Source organism: Chanodichthys erythropterus, chromosome 11 (genome assembly GCF_024489055.1).
Source record: "Chanodichthys erythropterus isolate Z2021 chromosome 11, ASM2448905v1, whole genome shotgun sequence".
In the NCBI taxonomy this organism is placed as follows: Eukaryota; Metazoa; Chordata; class Actinopteri; order Cypriniformes; family Xenocyprididae; genus Chanodichthys; species Chanodichthys erythropterus.
In genome coordinates this window covers 52,605,118-52,628,351 of record NC_090231.1, presented here as the reverse complement: position 1 = coordinate 52,628,351, position 23,234 = coordinate 52,605,118, and the positions used below count along the sequence as shown (strand labels likewise).

The window sequence follows — 23,234 nt, the reverse complement described above, 5'->3', positions numbered from 1 at the left end:
CAAAGCATCGCAAGCGTCTTTTGCTTTTCTGTGAGCACAGCTGTTGCTGTGCACTGCGGTGAAAGAAAGCCACGACTTTTCTCACGCGACCATGCAAGATCATGAGAAACGTTTAAACCTGCTTGCAAGATTCGATGTGTGCCCGAAACACTTACTGAACTAGAGAGCTGATTGAGACACACCATCTACGATAAATCGTTACACCCCTAATACTTATAGTAATTTAAAAATGTGGTAGCATTGGATCTGGACAGGAAGGATAACTCTGGGAGTTGGAAGGGGTGTGTCGCGATTCTGCCTTCTCAAATCGCGATACAGGTTCGTGGACCTGCGTATCGCGATTTCGGTTTCATATCGCATATCGTTACAGCCCTACCAAACACCAAGTAAATAAATTAGAATACAATTATATGAGACATTCGCAATTGTTAAACATTAAAATGTTTACTTTAAAACTAACCTTCATTTGGGAGATCACAGGGATATTTGAATATTTGATGTGTTAAGGCCACAATGTCAAGTCATCTTCATTTATATAGCGCTTTTCACAATACACAATGTCTCAAAACAGCTTCACAGTGACAATAGGAAAATTATTATCGAGCTAAAGTTGGTTTTAGATTGAATCACGTGTACATTTTGTGTGTACATTTTCGCCACTAAAAGTCGCTTATTCAGTCGCTTATCCTTGATTTTGCGGAATCATGGGATGTGTTGTCTTCACATCTACAGCCGGTGGAAAAGAATCAGGATGGGACTTGGTCAGAAATCATGTTCATGGATCAGATTAACGTTACTGTAGTATGAAGCAGGGATAGATCAAATAGGCCAACTGATGGAAGGTTTGTGAAGAAATTTCATGCTCCCTTGTAAAAGTATTTTTTAGTATTTTTAAAATACAAAAATACTGTAGTTTATTTTGATACATGGTGTGGCTGCTGTATTTTGTAGTTTATTTTGATGCACCTAAAAATAGGGTATTTTGTTTTGTATTTTTTAAAATACATTTTGATGTATTTTTTCCCAACCCTGCTTACCCTCATGTCGTTCCACACCCGTAAGACCTTCGTTCATCTTCAGAACACAAATTACGTTTTTTTTTTTTTTTTTTTTTTTTTTATGAAATCCAAGAAGTATATGACGTCCATAAACAGCGATTTAACCACCACCTTCACGTTCCAGAAAGGTACTAAAAACATTGTTAAACCGTTGACATGATTACATTGGTTCAACCTTAATGTTATGTTGCATCGAGAATACATTTGTGCACAAAAACAAAACACGAATAACGACTTTAATTCTCATATGCGGTTTATGTTCAGCGCTACCAGGTTCTGCTTCAGCATCACACACATATGTCGAGCTGCTCATGTGAATAGCGTCAGCCAATACTGAATTGCCGTTCTGACGTAGAACCTGGAAGCGCTGAACGTAAACAGCATATGAGAATGACACAGAAGGGTTTATTTTATTAAATAAAGTCATTGTTTTTGTTTTTTGTGCACAAAAAGTATTCGCATCGCTTCATAACATTAAGGTTGAACTACTGTAATCACATCGACTGTTTTAACGATGTCTTTAGTACCTTTCTGGACCTTGAAAGTGGTGGTTAAATTGCAGTCTATGGACGAGTCATATACCTCTCGGATTTAATCAAAAATACCTCAATTTGTATTCTGAAGGTCTTACGGGTGTGGAACGACACGAGGGTGAGTAATTAATGACATAATTTTCATTTTTGGGTGAACTAACCCTTTAAAGGCATTGTAATTTGTCTTATTCTCTCCTTTAATGTATTTGTGTTGTGTTTGCAGTCATGTGTGTTGTGTTTTCTTGTAGATGAGTCGATGCAGAAGCTGTTTGAGGGTGGTAAAGGCAGCGTGTTTCAGAGGGTTCTCTTATGGGTGCCCTCCAACAACCACCAGCTCCAGCTAGCGGGAGCGCTCGCCATCGCTAACTTTGCCCGCAATGGTATGACATCAGCCCTACAACAACTTGCATTGGATCATGTAATCACTGTGTTGAGAAGATTTGTGAATAAGTGTTTTTGTTTACAGATGGAAACTGCATCCACATGGTAGACACTGGTATTGTACAGAAGCTTCTTGAGCTGTTAGACAGACACGTTGAAGAGGGGAACGTCACGGTGCAGCACGCCGCCCTCAGCGCTCTGAGGAACCTGGCCATTCCAGGTCAGTCTGAAATTTCACTCAATCATTGAATGATTCACCAAACTCTGCATAAAACTAAATCTGCTTAATTTCCCCTCTCTTCTCCAGTGGTCAACAAGTCTAAGATGCTCTTGGCTGGTGTGTCGGATGTAGTGCTGAAGTTCCTGAAATCAGAGATGCCACCAGTCCAGTTCAAGCTCCTGGGAACATTACGGATGCTCATCGACACACAGGGTATTTATTAACCTCCCACGATTCAGAAAACAAAACATGATTACACTTTATTTTAAGGTGATGTAGTTACATTGTAATTACTAGTACAAGTACTGAGTAATAGTAGTAAATTACATATACTTACTATAGAGTTAGGGTTTGGTTTAGGGTTACTTACTTGTAATTATGCATAATTTACTTTTATTACTATAGTAAGTACATGTAGTAACATGTAACTACCTCACCTTAAAATAAAATGTAACCCAAAACATTTTTAAAAAATCTACCAATAGTCCCGCCCCAGAATCATGCCAGTGTTGCTGTGCTGAACTAGTTGTGGTGCTCAAATTAAACGTTTGTGTTAAAATTACACGTAATTTAGACTATATATAAACTTAAAAACAGCATGTAATGACTTGGTGATTGCAGTTTTCTTTCCTGCATTAACCACAATTTGCTGCTTGCTGTTGATGTTTCATTAGGGGGTGGGGCATTGCTGTTGAGAACTAAATGAAAAACTAAAAATGTAAAATAAAAGCTCAAACTCAAAACAAATACTATAGTAGCATATAAATAATCCTAAAATAATGATGTAATTGTAACTTTAAATGTCTGTTAAAGTCCCCCTGTAGTCAATAAATGTATCCCTTAAAACTCATCTTTGATCATCAAAGTGATCATTTAAATGTTTTTTTCCTGCCTTAAAATAGCTTGAATGTAACTCTACACCCTTGCTTCATCTATGAATATGCTAATTAGCCTCCACTCACTCGCACAAGCTCAGTGACCTTCTCGGTCAACTTAATGAGTTAAACGCTGCACAATGGTATCGCTTTTTACAACGTCGGACACAATGGTAATTAATATGATTAGCCTTTTGCTTGGCTACTTTATCAAACGGCTAATAATGTGTTGCTAATGTTACACAAACCATGTTCCTGTTCTTCATCTCAGAGTCAGACAGCTGCCTTCTAACAATCAGTATCCCTACAAACACTTTGTACAACTCAGAACATCTGTGGAGAAAGGATTATAGTTCATCATAACATCGTAATATACATCATACACCTGCCATATTGCTAAATCTACCCGATTTTTCATATCACCAGAAAAATATATTGTTGTCCCCGCCCACTGGTGTTCAGTTGATGAGCAGCGAGTGATCTAAAGTAGGCCAAGTTGTTTACGATAAGATTGTGATAATAACAACAAGATTGTGATGCCACGCAGACGTGCTGTTCCTGGCTGTGAAAAAACATCTTTTGCATAAGCTGCCGAACGATCCCGATGTCAGAGAAAAATGGATTTAGTTTACGAACATCCTAGTCACATCAGTGAAATACGAGACTGGCTTTGCCCAAAAACTTTTGTTCAAAGATCAGGAATAAACTGTTCTGGAATCAGCAAGGAAACCGTAAACTGCAAGTAACATATTTCATTTTTAAACTGGTAATGACAGTTAAATTCATAATGAAGAATCCTAGTATTTTTAATTCAAAGAACGCTCTCTTTTTTATCTGGACACTTGACAAAACTCCAGTTACAGTGGCACTCTTACACTACATAATGAATCTCTTACTGTATTTAAATCAACTTTGCATTGTTAGTTATGGTGAAAGCATTTCACGAGAGTGTGAAATTGCATTGCAACGACTAGATCACTGCATTCACGCAATCAATAGATAGGAATAGATCTAAATATAATGCAATAATCAATATTTTTCACAATTTGTTAATCTCGACAGCTGTAATAGTAAAAATGTGGTAAAAATATTTGAAGGGATTCCACATGTTTCAATTGCACAGATGTCAGCCAATCACAGCAGTGGGCATTTACACTGAAGTCTCACAGCAGACACGCCCCTTAAAACAGATTGTTCAAATAAGTGGGCTAAAATCAGGGTAGCAAATAGCCATTTATTTCTAAATTATGACAATTTTTGATGTAAAAATCATATTAACACTATAAGTTCACCTCAGGAAACATTATATAATAATTTAAAAATCCATTTCATGACCCCTTTAAAGAGAAAATACTCATCAATGGTGTTGACTCATGAATTTGCACATGGTTTGTCTTAAAGCGTGTTAAAAACACCACCTAGACATATAAACAACATTAAAATCTTGATTTTCTCCACAGGGGGACTTTAAAAGATAGCATTTAGATGGACTGAAATGAACAGACTAACAAACACAGTTCTTTTTAATTAAAATTTATAAGCTTACAAATCCTTGTATGCTTTACAGGTGTTTAGCTCAGTTAAAGACAGCGTGTGTCATTTCATCTCCAGTTCGAGCTCGTCCCAGCTGCTGCCGCACAGCAGTTAGTCTCTGATATTAAGCGAGCAGAGGATCGATGGCACTCTGTCATTTAAAAACTATGGATCTGCAGATAAGGGATCCGCCGTGGTTGAATTTGCATTGTCTTTCAATGGCAGCAGTCCAGCCGTGTTAGCTTTCAGTGACAGCTTGGGTTTAAAATGAATATTCCTGGGTAAATAAACTGAAATACAACTTAAGCTGCATCGATAGCATCTGTGTCATGCTGTCAATTACCACAGACTTGTCTCTCAGTTTGAAAAATCAAGTAAAAACCACCTAGAAAACAAGTGCACAGCATTAAAAATATGAAACTACTATAATGTTTAGAAAGTATAATGGGTTATATTTTACAATAAGGTTCAGTTTGTTAAAAGGTGTTGGATATTGCATCAAGTATCATGAACTAACAATGAACTACTTTTTACAGCATTTATTAATTTAGGTTAATGTTAATTCATAAATATATTTTATGGAAAATACATGTTCATTCATAATATATTAATTCATGCAAAAAAAAATATGTGAGTACATGTCGAATGATTAACATTAACTGTGCAATAATCATGCTGTCTAATCAGCATCTTGATATGCCACACCTGTGAGGTGGATGGATTATCTCGGCAAAGGAGATGTGCTCACTAACACAGATTTAGACAGATTTGTGAACAATATTTGAGCGAAATAAGCCTTTTGTGTACATAGAAAAAGTCTTAGATCTTTGAGTTCAGCTCATGAAAAATATGGGAGGAGAAAGGAGAACAATCTGAACAATTTATTAATGTATTGATAAACTAGTGTTTTTTTGAGTCTGTGTCGGCTGCAAATACCAAGTTGATGTCGCTGATTAATAAGTCATGCAGTAAGCACCCTAGTATTCTTGCTGTACATTTTTTGGTTCTCATTGAAATGTGTTTATATATATATATATATATATATTATTATATAAGTATTCAGACCCCCTTAAATGTTTCACTCTTTGTTATATTGCAGCCATTTGCTAAAATCATTTAAGTTCATTTTTTCCTCATTAATGTACACACAGCACCCCACATTGACAGAAAAACACAGAATTGTTGACATTTTTGCAGGTTTATTAAAAAAGAAAAACTGAAATATCACATGGTCCTAAGTATTCAGACCCTTTGCTCTGTATTTAGTAGAAGCACCCTTTTGATCTAATACAGCCATGAGTCTTTTTGGGAAAGATGCTACAAGTTTTTCACACCTGGATTTGGGGATCCTCTGCCATTCCTCCTTGCAGATCCTCTCCAGTTCTGTCAGGTTGGATGGTAAACGTTGGTGGACAGCCATTTTTAGGTCTCTCCAGAGATGCTCAATTGGGTTTAAGTCAGGGCTCTGGCTGGGCCATTCAAGAACAGTCACAGAGTTGTTGTGAAGCCACTCCTTCGTTATTTTAGCTGTGTGCTTAGGGTCATTGTCTTGTTGGAAGGTAAACCTTCGGCCCAGTCTGAGGTCCTGAGCACTCTGGAGAAGGTTTTCGTCCAGGATATCCCTGTACTTGGCTGCATTCATCTTTCCCTCGATTGCAGCTAAAAAACATCCCCACAGCATGATGCTGCCACCACCATGCTTCACTGTTGGGACTGTATTAGACAGGTGATGAGCAGTGCCTGATTTTCTCCACACATACCGCTTAGAATTAAGGCCAAAAAGTTCTATCTTGGTCTCATCAGACCAGAGAATCTTATTTCTCACCATCTTGGAGTCCTTCAGGTGTTTTTTAGCAAACTCCATGCAGACTTTCATGTGTCTTGCACTGAGGAGAGGCTTCCGTCGGGCCACTCTGCCATAAAGCCCCGACTGATGGAGGGTTGCAGTGATGGTCGACTTTCTACAACTTTCTCCCATCTCTCGACTGCATCTCTGGAGCTCAGCCACAGTGATCTTTAGGTTCTTCTTTACCTCTCTCACCAAGGCTCTTCTCCCCCGACAGCTCAGTTTGGCCGGACGGCCAACTCTAGGAAGGGTTCTGGTCATCCCAAACGTCTTCCATTTAAGGATTATGGAGGCCACTGTGCTTTTAGGAACCTTAAGTGCAGCAGAAGTTTTTTGTAACCTTGGCCAGATCTGTGCCTTGCCACAATTCTGTCTCTGAGCTCTTCAGGCAGATCCTTTGACCTCATGATTCTCATTTGCTCTGACATGCACTGTGAGCTGTAAGGTCTTATACAGACAGGTGTGTGGCTTTCCTAATCAAGTCCAATCAGTATAATCAAACACAGCTGGACTCAAATGAAGGTGTAGAACCATCTCAAGGATGATCAGAAGAAATGGACAGCACCTGAGTTAAATATATGAGTGTCACAGCAAAGGGTCTGAATACTTAGGACCATGTGATATTTCAGTATTTCTTTTTTAATAAATCTGCAAAAATGTCAACAATTCTGTGTTGTGGGAAAAAAAGAACTTAAATGATTTTAGCAAATGGCTACAATATAACAAAGAGTGAAAAATTTAAGGGGGTCTGAATACTTTCCGTACCCACTGTATATGTGTGTGTGTGTGTGTCTGCAGCTGATGCAGCAGAGCAGCTGGGAACAAATGCAAAGCTGGTGAAGCGTTTGGTGGAGTGGTGTGAAGCGAAAGACCACGCCGGAGTGATGGGAGAGTCCAACCGCCTGCTGTCCGCTCTCATACGACACAGCAAGTCAAAGGTCTCACACTCTCACACTTCTTTCATTCATTCATTCATTCATTCATTCATTCATTCATTCATTCATTCATTCATTCATTCATCTCAATCATTTCAGTAGCTATGTTTCCATCCACCTATTTTTATGTGAATTGTGAGATATTGCATAAAAAACGCTGGATGGAAACACCAAGATGCACATAATTTCTAAAAATGTGCATCAAAAATATATGCTCTCAACATTTTTAAACTACGATTGAAACACATTAAGCAAATAAATCCCTCAATGCACAACAAAAAACTCACGTGACTTTGCCTCAACAGTGGATGTGATTGGATAACTGGACTAACAAGCGGACCAGTCGCATTGCACTGCAAATGTTGGTTTGGTCGTTCTGAAATGCATCAGTCAAAATCTGTCATCAAAATGATTTGGTTTAATTCCCTCTCAGAAGTGTCTCGCATGATAGCATTCCCAAACACAAGGAATCTAAGCATAAGAGAACATGACAGCATTTATTGGTTACGTATTGAGTCATTTATGGAAAAAGAGCCACAGTGGCTTCCCCCGATTGCAGCAATTTCCATTTTTAATTCGATATTTTGCACCAGTTTCCCAGGAAGTGGCGATTTTGTTTTCTTGAACACATGGGATGGAAACGCTGCTTAATCGTAAATGTTTAATGCAATTTTGAGCACAAGTTAAATTTGCAACTTTGGATGGAAACAGCTGGTGATGCTTGATGATTCTGGTGATTCTTTGCATCATCACACACCGTGTCCTAACCGGGCTTGACACGACTTTGCAGCGAGTACTAACTCCCATCTCTACTAAGTAAATCGTTTGTTGCTCTAACCGGATATGACTGCGACTAGGATTGCACTATAGTTTCAACAAAACATGTATTATGTCTATATTAAACATCAAATATGTTCTGACTGGTTCCGATTTTGTTGTTTCATGACTGGGTCATAAAGCCATGGTGTTGCATGGGAAATGGTTCAGAAATTTCATTCGACACACGACTTAGTACATCAAAGGAATTGTGTTATTGCAGCCAAATTTTTCCATCACAGATTCATGTCCTCTGGAAGGTTCTTACTTTTTTTTTCTTTCTGAATAGGATGTGGTCCGAACAGTCATACAAGGTGCAGGTGTTAAGCACTTGGTAACCATGGCGACGAGTGAACACATGATCATGCAGAATGAGGCGCTGGTGGCCTTGGGTCTCATAGCAGCACTAGATCTGGGTAAAAATCAATTTTTACTGTATGTTACATAAATCTGTAATGAGACACTGACACATTTGAATGTCTTCAGCAGGGTGAATTCAAGTACACTATTGTCTATATACTATATAGTAATATTTATGAATATGTTAAATTATCTTTTATTTTTATAGTTTCATTTTGTTATGCACTTTTTAATTTTTATTTTATTTTATTTCTGTTTAGCTTGATTGTTTTTATATTTAAGTTTTAGTCATTTTAGTACTTCAGTTGGTTTCAGTTAGTGTCATGTCTACATTTCAATTTAAGGTTGTTTTCATCTAATATTTATATTTTCTTTCAGCTTATTTCATTTACAAAAAAAAATTATTTAATGGCTTTAGTTTTAGTTAAAGGTGCAATATGTAAGAATTTTGCAGTAAAATATCCAAAAACCACTAGGCCAGTGTCATACATTTTGTTCACTTGAGTACTTACAATATCCCAAATGTTTGAACTATTTGTAAATTGTGAGAAATTTGCAGTTTTAACCAAGGCTCCGGGACGTGTGAGGAGTCGCCTGTCAATTGCGTCATTCCCGCGTTACCCTCGGTTTCCGGTTTTATTTTGTAGAAACCATGGAAACACCAAAGACGCTTTAATATTTACATGTTTTATTAGACAAGGGAACAACTGTTTGGTTATGTTTATAGACAGAAAAATGAATTGTTGTTATATAGCTCAACACGTTTAGTCTTATTGTTTAAATCTAATTTTCTTGATTTTTTTTTTTTTTTTTTGTTTTTTTTTTGTTTTTTTGTTTTTTTGCAAGTACCATGCTTTACTATTTACTAAACTTTACTATTACTAAAAACACTATTTTGTGAAGTAGCTAACATAGCATAATCAGATGCAGCTTTATTTTTAGTAACAGTAATACGGCATTTTCTCCATCATACAATACGCTTTTAAAATTAATTGCATGCTATTTATCAACACAAGCCATCCAGCATTTAATATGATATTCTAAAATCGATCCATCTTACTGCAGTGTGTAACAGTGTCTCACAGCAGCCACTGAGCGAACGCACAGAGTAACCTTATAACATTTTCAACACACTCAAATGTATCTAATATGATAAACAGAGCTGCGTTACCTCATACTCGTGACCGGAAAAGTGAAAGCGGCGCCAGCGACTGTGTCATAATAAAAGTCCCGCTGCTCGTGAGGCGTGTGTTGCGCAATCGTTCCAGCGGACTCGTTCAGCTCCACAACACTCGCTCCTGCTCTGCTTCATACTACAATAACGTTAATAATCGCATCCATGAACATGATTTTTTCCCCAATCCTATCCCGATTGTTTCCACAGGCTATGAGGTGGAGACCACATGTCCCAAGATTCCGCGCTCAAACTTGGTGTCATTAAGCTACGCCTTCGTTTTGAATAGGTCTCTAGCGACCTCTAGACAGAAAATATTACATATTGCACCTTTAACAATAACAACACTGGTAAACTGAGTTACATTTGTCTTTGACAAAAATGGCAAAAAGAGTCCAAATTTAACTGAATTTACTGTATTTGATTGTAATATTTAGAAAATACCTCTTTGACTTAAAATACATTTTATGTATATTTATCTTCCAAAACTATTTTCATGTGTTTAATGGGGCTTTATGTAACAAGTTTTATGTATTAATCACTTTTCTATTGCCAATGTGTGAACAGCTTATAATGATACTTAAAAAATGAGACCTTCCCTGACTTCCTAGGTTGTCTATGAAAGCCTGAAGACTGATTTTATGTGAAGGACTCGTGATATTCAAATTCAAAATCCAAAGGATGTGATGTTACACACTCCCGAGAGCCTCTCTTGCATTCAATCACACATGAAACGAATGCTTATACAATGTCATAATGCCAAAAGAGCCATTCTGTATTTTACTGTCAATGTGTCATGCAAAGAAAAGGGATTCATTAAAACCATAGTCTCACAGATCTATATAGTCTATAGTCTCAGATATACTTTATAATCAAACTAACATAACAGTGTAATTTTAATTACTTCATCTGTCGTCATGATGCCAGTGAATTTCAGAGCTGGGGCAAACATATCCACATCGCTATGATCAGATGCTTTCTTAACTGCTGCTTTCTTGCCGGTGTCATTTTTGTTGTGTTTATTTTGTTATTAAGAGGAATAAGTGCAGCGCATATTCATCTAAACATCGCTCTCAGCAGTGCGGACAGGGTCAGGATGTTCGTTAACAGTATATCACTGCAAAGGTTTTTTCAACTTCTAATAGAAGAACTAAAAAGAATTTTGTTATGAGTATATCAGTTCAGTGTGCACAAATGCAAGTAAATAAATTGCTGCCTGCAGTTCACTTAACAACCACCGGTGTCAGTAATAACAAGGGTTTCTGAGTTCTACCTATTGCCCCATTAAGCCTTTAGTGAGATAAGGTCATTCATTCAGGTTTGTCCAAATGTTTTCTGTTCAGAACTTTTAACCGAGTCACCTCATGGCTTTGATTTCAGACTGTGCAGAGAAGGACTTTGTCAGCTCCAGTCTGGTGCAGGTTCTACACAAACTACTGACAGATGAGCACAGTGCACCAGAGATCAAATACAACTCCATGATTCTCATCTGCTCCATCATGGGATCAGGTGAGTCAAGAGATCACAGAAACAAAAACACACCATTTTTCAAGTTCAACTCCACCGAGGTTAATTTTCTAACTCCTGACTGCTTTGTCAGACAAAGAGGCGGAATCGGTGTTATGATTGGTTAGATCGCTTGTCAATCAAACTCCCAGCGAAGGGTCAATTACATGCAGCTAACCCTAAACCAAACCCTAATACTCACCCTATAGTAAGTACACGTAGTTAATTAATATTTCTCAGTACTTAAATGCTTAATTACACTGTAACAAAGATTATGCCTTTTTACAAAGTCTTTATTTTGTTTTTGGAGTCTACTACAATAGGTTTTCATGCTTGAATTTTCAAAAAAACATTTTTCACATGTTTGACATTATTGCAGCACCTCTCTTCCCAGTCTGTCAGTAACGCTCCATTTAGTTCCTGTCGCTATGAAGCCCCTCCTTCTGAAAAGCACCATGTGCTCTGATTGGTCACTGGACCCGTGTGTTTTGATTGGTCAACATCTTCATACGTGTTTGAGAAATTTCACACCCCTTACTGTAACTGCGAGTTTCAACATATAACTAACGCAGCTCAACTAGATCCTGCCCCTTTATTTTGTGTATGCCTTAGGTGGGAATTATTTGAGGAATATTGTGATGTATTCATTCCCATGAGAAAACTTGAGTAGAGTCGTGGCATTTCAGGGAGCTCAGAAATAGTGCGCACTGAACTTTGCAGACCTTTTTCATGCTCATACTGCAACATTACACACTAAAAAATCATTATAGGATCCCTTTAAAATAAAGTGTAAACCAATGTTAACATTTGTTATTCCAATTTTTTTTAAATGTCTTTGTAATGTTAGTAAATAGGGGTGTGACAAGATCAAAATGTGTGAGGGTGAATTTAGGATAGAATATGCCACCGCTACGTTTACATTATGCCTTCATTGACATTTTGCTTTTTTATAGAAATAAAAACCATTTAATTCAGTTGGATAATGGTCACTTCAGTCCCTTCCAGCTCATCCAACAGGAGCTGCAGAGTCGTATGTAGTGCAAAAGGAATCAGAATTCATTGATGACACAATGAGAGTGTCGAGATGACTGACAAGACTGTGGCGGAGGATTCGTTGCACCGCCACTAGCTATTCACAGAGTATGCGCAATCGCCAAAGTAAAACGCAAGCGCGCATTCAAACGTGATTTCAATAAGTGGCTCTCTGATGCATGCAAATATCTCTCAATATGAAGCTATCTTAAAGGGATAGTTCACCCAAAAATGAAAATTTGATGTTTATCTGCTTACCCCCAGGGCATCCAAGATGTAGATGACTTTTTTTCTTAAGTCGAACGCAAATTATGATTTTTAACTGCAACCGCTGCCGTCTGTCAGTCAAATAATAGCAGTGAAAAAACTGCACATTGATGTCCTAAGACACGAAACGATCAGTTTGTGCGAGAAACCGAACAGTATTTATAATTTTTTACCTCTAATACACCACTATGTCCAATTTCGTTCAGCTTCCTGCTAGTGAGGTCAGATCGCGCTCTGACAACGGAAGTGATGTCTCGCGCTCATTGAAGTATATGGGCGAGACATCACTTCCGTCATCACAACGCGTTTTTTGACCTCACTAACAGGAAGCTGAACGAAGTTGGACATAGTGGTGTATTAGAGGTAAAAATTATATAAATAATGTTCGGTTTCTCACACAAACCGATCGTTTCGACATTAATGTGTCGTCACGAGCTGCAGGTTTTAATTTGGATTTGTCTAAGCAAGTTTTATTTACTGTTATAGTTGAAGTTCCCATCTACTGCTATTATTTGACTGACAGACGGCAGCGGTTGTAGTTAAAAATCATAATTTGGTTTCGACTGAAGAAAAAAAGTCACCTACATCTTGGATGCACTGGGGGTAAGCAGATAAACATAACATTTTCATTTTTGGGTGAACTATCCCATTAAGGCCTGTACACACCGGGATGAATATCACATGCACTAATCGCCAGCGTTTTTCATGTTCACACCCAAGCGATTTTCGCAGAGTGAACGTGCAAATTCACTCCCTCACAGTATATGGCGCTTGTGCTTAACGGTAGTGCAAATAAACATATTTACAATATTAATTAAGGTAAAGAAAATAAAAATGCAGATATAAAATGGCATATATATATATATGACATATGAGAGATGGTAGTCAGAAACGGTAGTGCAAATAAGTCACAATGACAGTAGTGCAAGTGAACGGTAGTGCAAATAAACATTTATGAAATAGACATTCTTAACTACATTTCCTGAATGTAAAAGAAAGAAAAAAACAGTAAAAATACAGAAATAATACACATCTATTGGTGTGGCCAAGAACTGGCAGAGCACCCAAAGTTTGTAGGGGTCTTCCTCGTCTACTTACTTCCTCTTCGTCGTCTTGGTATCAATGTGTGCTCGGCAAGACCGTTTTGTGCTTGAGCGCCACCAAGTCGTGTTTTACTGTAACTTCAGCAGCTCCAGGCATGTGAACAAAAGTGCCAATCTCATTGGTCTGCCAGTTTTTAACGCGACACGTCAAACCAAAAAAAAAAAAACTAACTCGAGGCGTTTTTTAAAAAATTATGCTTTTACGTCTGCCGTTTTTCACGTCGGTGTGCACACTCACATTGGCGCCCTTTGTTTAGTCACAAGGTGTTAAACGTCGGCGATAATATTCGCCCCGGTGTGTACGGGCCTTTAGGCTGGGCTGTGTATTTGTAACCATCTCTTAGCTCTGTATCATGCTTGAAGAAAAATTTGGTCTCTACAATGGGTACGGAAAGCTTTCAGACCCCCTTAAATGTTCCACTCTTTGTTATATTGCAGCCATTTGCTAAAATCATTGAAGTTCATTTTTTTCCTCATTAATGTACATACAGCACCCCATATTGACAGAAAAACAAAGAATTGTTGACATTTTTGCAGATTTATTAAAAAAGAAAAACTGAAATATCACATGGTCCTAAGTATTCAGACCCTTTGCTGTGACACTCATATATTTAATTCAGGTGCTGTCCATTTCTTCTGATCATCCTTGAGATGGTTCTACACCTTCATTTGAGTCCAGCTGTGTTTGATTATACTGACTGGACTTGATTAGGAAAACCACACACCTGTCTATATAAGACCTTACAGCTCACAGTGCATGTCAGAGCAAATGAGAATCATGAGGTCAAAGGAACTGCCTGAAGAGCTCAGAGACAGAATTGTGGCAAGGCACAGATCTGGCCAAGGTTACAAAAAAAATTCTGCTGCACTTAAGGTATAAAAGTAAATATGTGTTGCAAATATTGTTTCATGTGCCAAACTTGGCTCTCATGAATCAATTTATTCCATTTGAATGGTTGATTTGCTTGTTTTCTTCTCTTGCCTTAGAGCCGCTTCACAAAGAAGTGCAGAGCTTGGCCTTCATCGACGTGGTCTCCGGTCTCCGCTCACATGAGAACAAGACGGTGGCCCACCAGGCCTCTCTCACAGAGCAAAGGTTAACAGCACAGAGCTAAAAGACTCTTTCACACCATCTCCTCCTTGCCTGCTTCCCCTCACACACATATCTCTCGTTGTCATGTGCCAAGCTGTTGTCCCTCTGCATTCCCTGCTACAGACTCTGAAAGCCCTCTGTTTGCTTCAAGCATGCAGAGACGCATTACCCAAAGGCGGCCATACTTTATAGACAGCCTTCTGCAATAGATTCATACCCGAACTGCAAAATATTTTTAAAAGACCATAGCTGTGATTACAAAAAAAACATGAAATTCACCTGTAAAACCATTAAAGGGTTCGTTCACCCAAAAATGAAAATTGTCATCATTTACTCACCCACATGTCGTTTCAGACCCGTAAGACTTTCGCTCATCTTCACACACATTAAGAGATAAGTCTGAGAGATTTCTCCACTGAAAGTATATTCAACTAAAATTCTGATACTTCAAAATTTAATCCAATTCTTCTGAAGAGATATGATCGCTTCATGTGAATAACAGATTTATTTTAGGTTTTTTTTCCCACATATAAATCAGAAAACATTCATAGAGCACTCAAATATGGTAAACAGAAGCTCAACCGAACCTGCTTGATGCACAAGAACAAACCTCATTGGTTCTCAAACATCTGCGTAACACATGAGAATGAACCTCATTGGTTCTCACACATCAAGCAAGAATTCTTGAGCTTCTGTTTACCATATTTGATAAGCTCAATGATTAGTGTTTATATGTGAATAAAAGCTTAAATTAAATCTATTTTATCATGGATTATCTCTTTATGAACATTTTGAAGCGTCTTTGGGTGAATATGCTTTCAATGGAGGAACAGAAATCTCTCACATTTCATTTAAAAATATAAGAAAATAAGTCATACGGGTTTGGAGGGACATGAGGGTGAGTAAATGATGACTGAATTTTCATTTTTGGGTGAGCTATCCCTTTAAGTGGAAATAAGAATAGAACAACATGTATGTTGGCCGTGGAAATAGAGCAGTTGTGCTTTCATGACATGTAAAATCACACATACCAACCGAATTGTGCATGTTTTTTTGTTTTTTTTTTAATCGTCTGGTTTGTTGATGTATCTGTGTTCAGCTATTCAAGCCACGCCCATATGATATGCCCCGCCTCCTCCTGCTTACTAATTTACATAGAAGAGTAGAGATCAAATGTGTTTGTACTGTATAGGGCACGTCTGGACCAGCATGGACCTTTTCATATTTTGCCTCCTGGTCCTTGTGCCATCCACGATCCATATCTTTACTGGAAAGAGCTAATTCCATATCATTAGTCGAAAAATCGTTGGTTATTGTCATATGGATGTATGAAGAAGTGATACATCTTGGTACCAAGGACTAAAGTTGAAGCGTTCAATGATTTTGATTATTTCAGGCCGGTGTACACCTCATCCAAGAAAGCGACGTCTTTATAACATAGTATCAATAACACATTCCTAAACAGGAAATGACTAGCATGACTGCCAGTACGCCATTAGCACACACATACTAGACTTCATGGCAGATAACTGAGACATGTAAGGGCTGGGACGGGTTATGTGTGTAGCTGATACCACCACAGTTACGCTGAGTAATAATGTCTCAGACGACACACTCTTTGTGAATGTTTCTTTTGAGAAAGTGTCTTTTTTTTTTTGCATGTGGAGCTGCCTGTCCTCCTTTCCATCCTCTCCAGTACCCTCCGAACATGCACCTCCTCGCATGTTCGATACTGTTAAAATCACTGTTATGTGGCCATTTTATGGCAGGTAAATAAGTTCTTATTTATCATATTTGTACCACATGGCAATCCAATATATCTACAGTAGGAACCGTACAAATATAAATGGAAATAATTGTTGTAAATGTCATTGAACTGTACATTTCAAAGATTTAAACTTATTAAAACAATTGCTGGTGACAAATTTATGCTCTGGTTCTGACTTTCCTTCTTGTCAAAGTTACATTCTATCAATAATGTTCATATTAGGGTGGAAATAGTTTATCAAATGTTGAAATGAAAGAGTTGAGTGAGCTGCTCACTGAGCAGATTAATCATACACTGCAGTGGACTTTTATTCAATTGTATAAATCTTTAGGTTGAATAAAAACTCCCTCGCTCTTTTTCATTTCGATGTCAAGAGGTGAATAATGCGATTTGAGAGAGTGGATTGAATCCGCAGAAGCACTAGTGATGCATTGTGGTTTAAGACAAAATCTATCAGTGTCAAAAAGGATGATGAAATGGTCTAAACAGGCTTTAATAAAACAGCAGGTACTTTTTGTTGTTTGTATATTTAAATAAACAAAAATACATAGATGAACACATGCAAGGTATATATTTTTTATATACAGTAAAATATGGAAGCCCATTCTACCACATAAGGAATAAATCATGCTTTGACAAGTCATAAGACAAGTCATGATTATGACAAAACTCGAAATGAGATCAAGTTGAAATTGACACACTGTCAAAGCTATATAATAAAACATTGAAATTATGAAATAAAAAGTAAAAATTATGACTTGTCAAATATGATAAAAAGTTGAAATTGATAGTCAAAGCTATATAATAAAAACTTGAAATTATCACACAAAAAGTAAAAATTGATAGTCTTTTGACATGTCGAAATTATGACAAGTCAAATATGAGATAAAGTTGAAATTGACACGCTTAAGTCAAAGCTATATAATAAAAACTCAATTACAACATAAAAAGTAAAAATTATGAGTCATGACAAGTTGAAATTGATAGTCAAAGCTATATAATAAAAACTTGAAATTATACAAAAAGTAAAAATTATGATAGTCATGACATAAAAAGTCGAAATTATAACTTGTCAAATATGAGATAAAAAAGTTGAAATTGACACTTAAGTCAAAGCTATATAATAACTTAAAATTATGACATAAAAAGTACAAAATTTTGAGATGGTCATTTGACTTGTCAAATATATAAACTTGAAATTATGACAAAAAGTAAAAATTATGAGAGTCGAAATTATGACAAGTCATAAATGAGATAAAACGTTGAAACTGATTCAAGTCAAAGCTATATAATAACTTGAAATTGATATAAAAAGTAAAAATTATTAGATAATTCATAACAAAAAGTCAACATTATATATATAATATATATAAGAAAAAGTCATAATTATGTCATAACTCAAAATGATACTGTCATAATTATGATAAAAAGTTTGAATTATATAAAAAGAAAAATTGAGTCATTTGACAAAAAGTAAAAATGAGAGTCGAAATTGACAAGTCATAAATGAGATAAAAAGTTGAAACTGACACTCAAGTCAAAGCTATATAATAACTTGAAATTGATATAAAAAGTAAAAATTATTAGATAATTCATAGCAAAAAGTCAACATTATATATATATATATATATATATATATATATATATATATATATATATATATATATATAAGAAAAAGTCATAATTATGTCATAACTCAAAATGATACTGTCATAATTAGGATAAAAAGTTTAGAGTCATTTGAAAAAAAGTCGAAAAAAAAAAGCCATAGCTTTGAGATAAAAACTCAAAATTAACACAAAAATATGAGTCGTGTGACATAAAAAGTTGAAATTATGCTGCCAATTATGAGATAAAAAGTCTAAATGGTGTGCCCATTAAGATAACTTGAAATTATGACAAAATTTTATGTGACAGCTATGACATAAGTCGAAATTATGATGTCAATTATGAGAAAAAGTCATAGCTATGAGATAAAAACTGGAAATTATTACATAAAAAGTAAAAATATATCATAAGTCGTAATTATGACAGTCAACATTAGAAGTAAAAATTGTCAAATTATTTAAAAATGACTCCATTTTGCTTTTTATCTCATGATTGTGACTTATGTCATATGTCAAACTGTATATTATTTTCTAATGTGGCTGAGATGGGCATGCATAAGTATACCTTATCTGTGTGTATACAGGCTATAGAGTAGATTAAACTGTCGTTTCAATATGAGTACCAGTGTGACTGTAAATTAACAGCAGTCTTTACTGTTACACTATTTGTTGCTGAAGGGATTCTGAATTAATATTCACTATTTTTTAAAGATTTTTAAGGTTAAATGGTAACGTACGACAAAAAACGTACCCACTACAATGTTGAGAAATAATTTATTGAAAATGTTTGATCTTATTGCTGGAGCATCAAGTAAATATGACACAGAGCCTAAAAGACTGTCATTATTAATATCATCACACCTCCAGTAAACGCTCTCCCTTCTTTTTGAAAGCATGAAAACATTTGAAATGCTTTGTAATTGTAAGAACTACATCAGGCTGACCTTAAAAGAAAATGGAGACATAACAATGTTAAAATCACTTTTAGTGAAGTACAATTACATACGAGTGCTACATAGTGTGTTACAGAGTGTTACACCATCCAGCTGTGTTGGCATTGTAAAAGTGCTAAAATATCACTCCGATATTTACAACAACCTGCAACAAACAAGCTTCTGATTAATCCATACATTACAGAAAAATACTGTCACGGTACGTTTTTCTCTTTAATCAGAAATTGTTTGTGAAAGATAAACATCTGAATAAGAAATGCTCTCTAATTTGTTAGTGCAAGGACACCATTTTACAAAAACAAAAAGAAATGTTAATGATTTCCTGACTTAAGCTGCAAGAATATGCTTGCTTCAAATATTCTGAAGTGTGAAATGTAATGTGCAACTTAAGTGCATAAATGAACCAGTGTTAAGAGGATAAACTTGAACAACAACAACAACAAAAATCATGTTGGCAATGAGAGAGAAACTCCCTCACTGACCTTCAGACACACGCAGAGCTTCACATTGTCCCACAGAGATGATTGAGTGCAGGGCACACTGCAAACAATTTCCCATCACAGACCGAGTTTTAAAGTTTCCGTCATTGGTATATTTTCAATGATTAACCTTTTGCATGTGTTTTTTGTTAAGTATAATATTTGATACATCAGGCTTTTATGGCTCATATAGTATGACATAGTGAGAATATGGAGCTCATATTAAAGGAGAAAAAACATCTCAATGACATCCAGAGCCCAAACTGAGCAAAAATATGCAGTTTGGTGCATTTATATGGACAAAAAGATGAAAATGCTGATAGCTTGTAATGTAAGTCAATGAGATCTTTCTAACAGTATGAAAGGCTGCTTGCATAAAATGCATATATCAGTTGTCACTCTAAATCTGCCAATAATATGTATGAGTAAGATAATATTTAAAGGAGTCATGAACTGCGTTATTTTGTTTTATAATGTTTTCTGGGGTGCACTTATAATGTTAGTATGATTTTTACATCAAAAATGGTCATAATTTAGAAATAAAAGGCATTTTTCCTTCCCTTATTTGAATGCTCTGTTTTAAGGGGCGTGTCTGCTGTGAGACTTCGGTGTAAACGCCCACTGCTGTGATTGGCTAACATCTTCGCCAATTAAATATCCAAGTTTTACTCTCTTGAAAACTTTTAGCACATTTTACTATTACAGCTCTCAAGGTTAACTAATCGTAAAAAGTGTTGATTATAGCATTACATTTAGATCGTGGCATGAAAGGTTGCAGTGATGAACATTGTAGCCGATCACAGACGTGTCGTTGAGCGCATGAATGCAGTGATCTCAATTTCTGCACATTAACGAATGCTTTCATCATCACTAACAGTGCAAACATGATGTAACTAAGAGATTTGTTGAATAAAACATCAGTTTTGGCATGAGTCCAGAACTCAGTCACTGATAAAATCGATAAACTAATTTGTTTATGTGACATAAAGGGAACATGTGCTCACCAGTTTTACGGTGCATTGTGGGAATTTTTAGGGAGCGTACTGGACATTGGTGACTCCCTGGCCACTGTTATCTTTTGAATTATGCTTTTTGTAACGATTTTAAAATTCAGCAAATGATGGAAAATTGTCTGTTAACGCAACCTCACATGTATTACACATGTTTTACACACAAAACTCTAGAAAAAACAGCACTATTTAGAGATGGTAAAAGGTTATGGTGCACACAAACACATACGCGACCCAGTGCACTTGGCATCTTGTGTTCATCCGCTACCTTCATCAAGCTGGCGTAGGCCTGTTTACAAAGAAAAAGTAATGTACATGTAAGACAGTTCGGACAATGTCGGAAAATTATTTTTTCTATCAAATCAAATCTTTCTAGTTAGGTTGGTATTAAAGTCAGCATGAAACGGAGAACGCAGTAGTCTTTTCTTCCTTATTGTGAAACGGCTTTTGGAACAGGAAAAAAAAAAAGTAGGGCGGGACTTGATTGGATGGTTGTGGTTTGCTATTGGTGGATCTCATGTGAGTGACAGATTGCCCCGCCCTCACGCCAGTAAACACATCATCAGAAAAGAGATGTTGCTGCAAGAGGGAGGGGAAATTATTTTGACTATTGAGGGCATATGAATTAAAAAAAAAGAGATGTGCATGGATATATCATTTGAAATAAATACTGCAATATTCCAATAAAATATGATTGTCAGTTTTGTTTCATGGTGACTTTAAGAGTATGGATATTATATTAAAATATTTACTTTCATAATATTCACCTTGGTTTCATGCTGACTTTAAGGATTTATGGAAGTGTATGAATGCATTAAATACCTGAGTGTCTGAACGACTAGCTGCCACTTCATGTGAACAAACTGCATAAGAGAAAGGCATAAAAAGATAAACGACATGGATCATAAACAGAAGTCTAAAGCCAATTGTGTAAGGCGTCATTAGAAGTTGGCATTACTCCAGTTACTTTTCAATAAATCCAAAGTAGGGCTCTTATATTTATTTATTTAGTTTTTTTTTTTTTTTTTTTTTGCCAACTTGACAAATGGGGCCTTGCATTAGAGAATCTATAGTGTGACAGGATGATTTTCAGCTAGAGAGAACATGACTGATGTGGGATGAATGGAAGGATTGCAGCAATGCCAGCTGGCATATCAAGGTTATAATGAGGAATGAGGCTTGACACCGCACAGTCCGAGGAGCTAAACAGGACTAGAAGAGGGAGAGAGAATCTGAGGGAGCAAAAAGGGCTGGGGTTAAGATGCCAATGATCGTGGAATGGGACACGTTTATGCGTTTATTGCACTTGTCCTGCAGGAGGAGATCTCTGTGGGACTGGAATTGTGAGGATAATGGGTTACAATGCAACTGTATGAAGGGTTTTCCAATAAGGCTATACAATACTTTACTTATTAAATTATTTGTTTGTTTTTAGAATTGATTTTACAGAACATATTTCTTGCAGTACATTGCTGAGGAAAGATAATCTTTATGAATTATTTGTTTTGTAATATACAGTGGGCTCCAAAAGTGAATTTTGCACATTTAATACAAAATATTTAATTATAAATATATTATTGGTATTACAATTAGAATGAAAAGCTGAATTTAAAACATAAGAAAAATATTGTTTCATTGTTTCTTATTTACTTTTCAAAATCCTAAAACTTTAAATTTGTTTAAACTGTATTTAAAAACTGTACTTGCAGATCATATGATATTAATGAAATAAAAGGCCACTTAAGTGTACTTAGAGAGTGGCTGTTTCTTAACATACTTAAGTACACTTTTAAAAAGTGCACTTTGTAATAATGTCAAATTAAAAGTTTTACTTCAAAGTACATTTTAAATCACTTATTTCAATAATCCTTTGTAGAGCTTTAAAGAAGTACAATTTTGATGCACTGACTAACATACTAAAGCTCATGTAAAGTACTTGATATTATTAACTGTATTGTGCTATTCGATGTTACATGTAAAATTAAATATTTAAAATTAATGTATTTTTAAGTGGGTCAAAAACTAATTGCATTTAATATATATTTAAACTATAATACAATTCATATAAATCCAATTAACATGCAATTAAGTGTCCGAAAACACTAGACTTAAGTATACTCCTTTAAAGTATATTTTTCCATAAGTACACTAACTCCCTTCTTAAGCAGACTTACACCCAATCCCTCAAACAGAAAATAAAATCTGAGGATCTCACCCAGGTGTGATGTTAAGATGGTTAAGGCCCCGATATACTTCAAGCGAAATCTAAGAATGAACTGGTGTGACGTCATTTCAACAAAATCAGGCCAAAACGAAGTTCATTTTGTGTTCGTTTCGGGAGTTAGAAACAGCTTGCCAAAGTGAACTTTCTGGAAAAGTTTGCTTTGGCTGGAAATTGTCTCCTGTTAATTTCTTATGTTCAGTCAGACATCCGTGAGTAAAAACATGAACAGACTGGAGAGTCGTTTTTATAGTAGAAAATGAGGTCATTCTAATTTAAAGGTGCCCTAGATTCAAAACTTTAATTTTCCTCGGCATAGTTGAATAACAAGTGTTCAGTACATGGAAATGACATACAGTGAGTCTCAAACTCCATTGTTTCCTCCTCCTTATATAAATCTCATTTGTTTAAAAGACCTCCGAAGAACAGGTGAATCTCAACATAACAACGACTGTTACGTAACA

The 23,234-nt window shown here is 36.1% G+C and overlaps 2 protein-coding genes across 4 annotated transcripts in view; one reads left to right on the top strand and one right to left on the bottom strand.

The window, feature by feature from the left end:
* rap1gds1 (RAP1, GTP-GDP dissociation stimulator 1) overlaps positions 1–16,651 on the top strand; it is a 67,536-nt gene extending 50,885 nt beyond the window's left edge. For all 3 annotated transcript variants that reach the window (XM_067400020.1, XM_067400021.1, XM_067400019.1), the window contains 7 exons: positions 1,840–1,971; positions 2,058–2,192; positions 2,280–2,405; positions 7,245–7,384; positions 8,487–8,613; positions 11,112–11,240; positions 14,627–16,651. In XM_067400020.1, the coding sequence (XP_067256121.1) occupies positions 1,840–1,971; positions 2,058–2,192; positions 2,280–2,405; positions 7,245–7,384; positions 8,487–8,613; positions 11,112–11,240; positions 14,627–14,754 (917 nt within the window). In that variant the 3' untranslated portion in view covers positions 14,755–16,651. The remainder of the gene's footprint in view (positions 1–1,839; positions 1,972–2,057; positions 2,193–2,279; positions 2,406–7,244; positions 7,385–8,486; positions 8,614–11,111; positions 11,241–14,626) is intronic.
* Positions 16,652–18,328: 1,677 nt separating this feature from the next.
* The window catches only part of tspan5a (tetraspanin 5a), a 29,084-nt gene continuing 24,178 nt past the window's right edge, over positions 18,329–23,234 (bottom strand). Inside the window, exons 9-10 of the mRNA XM_067400018.1 lie at positions 21,372–21,412; positions 18,329–20,838 (exon numbers count right to left, since the gene is read on the bottom strand). Of these exons, the coding sequence (XP_067256119.1) occupies positions 21,400–21,412 (13 nt within the window). The 3' untranslated portion in view covers positions 18,329–20,838; positions 21,372–21,399. The remainder of the gene's footprint in view (positions 20,839–21,371; positions 21,413–23,234) is intronic.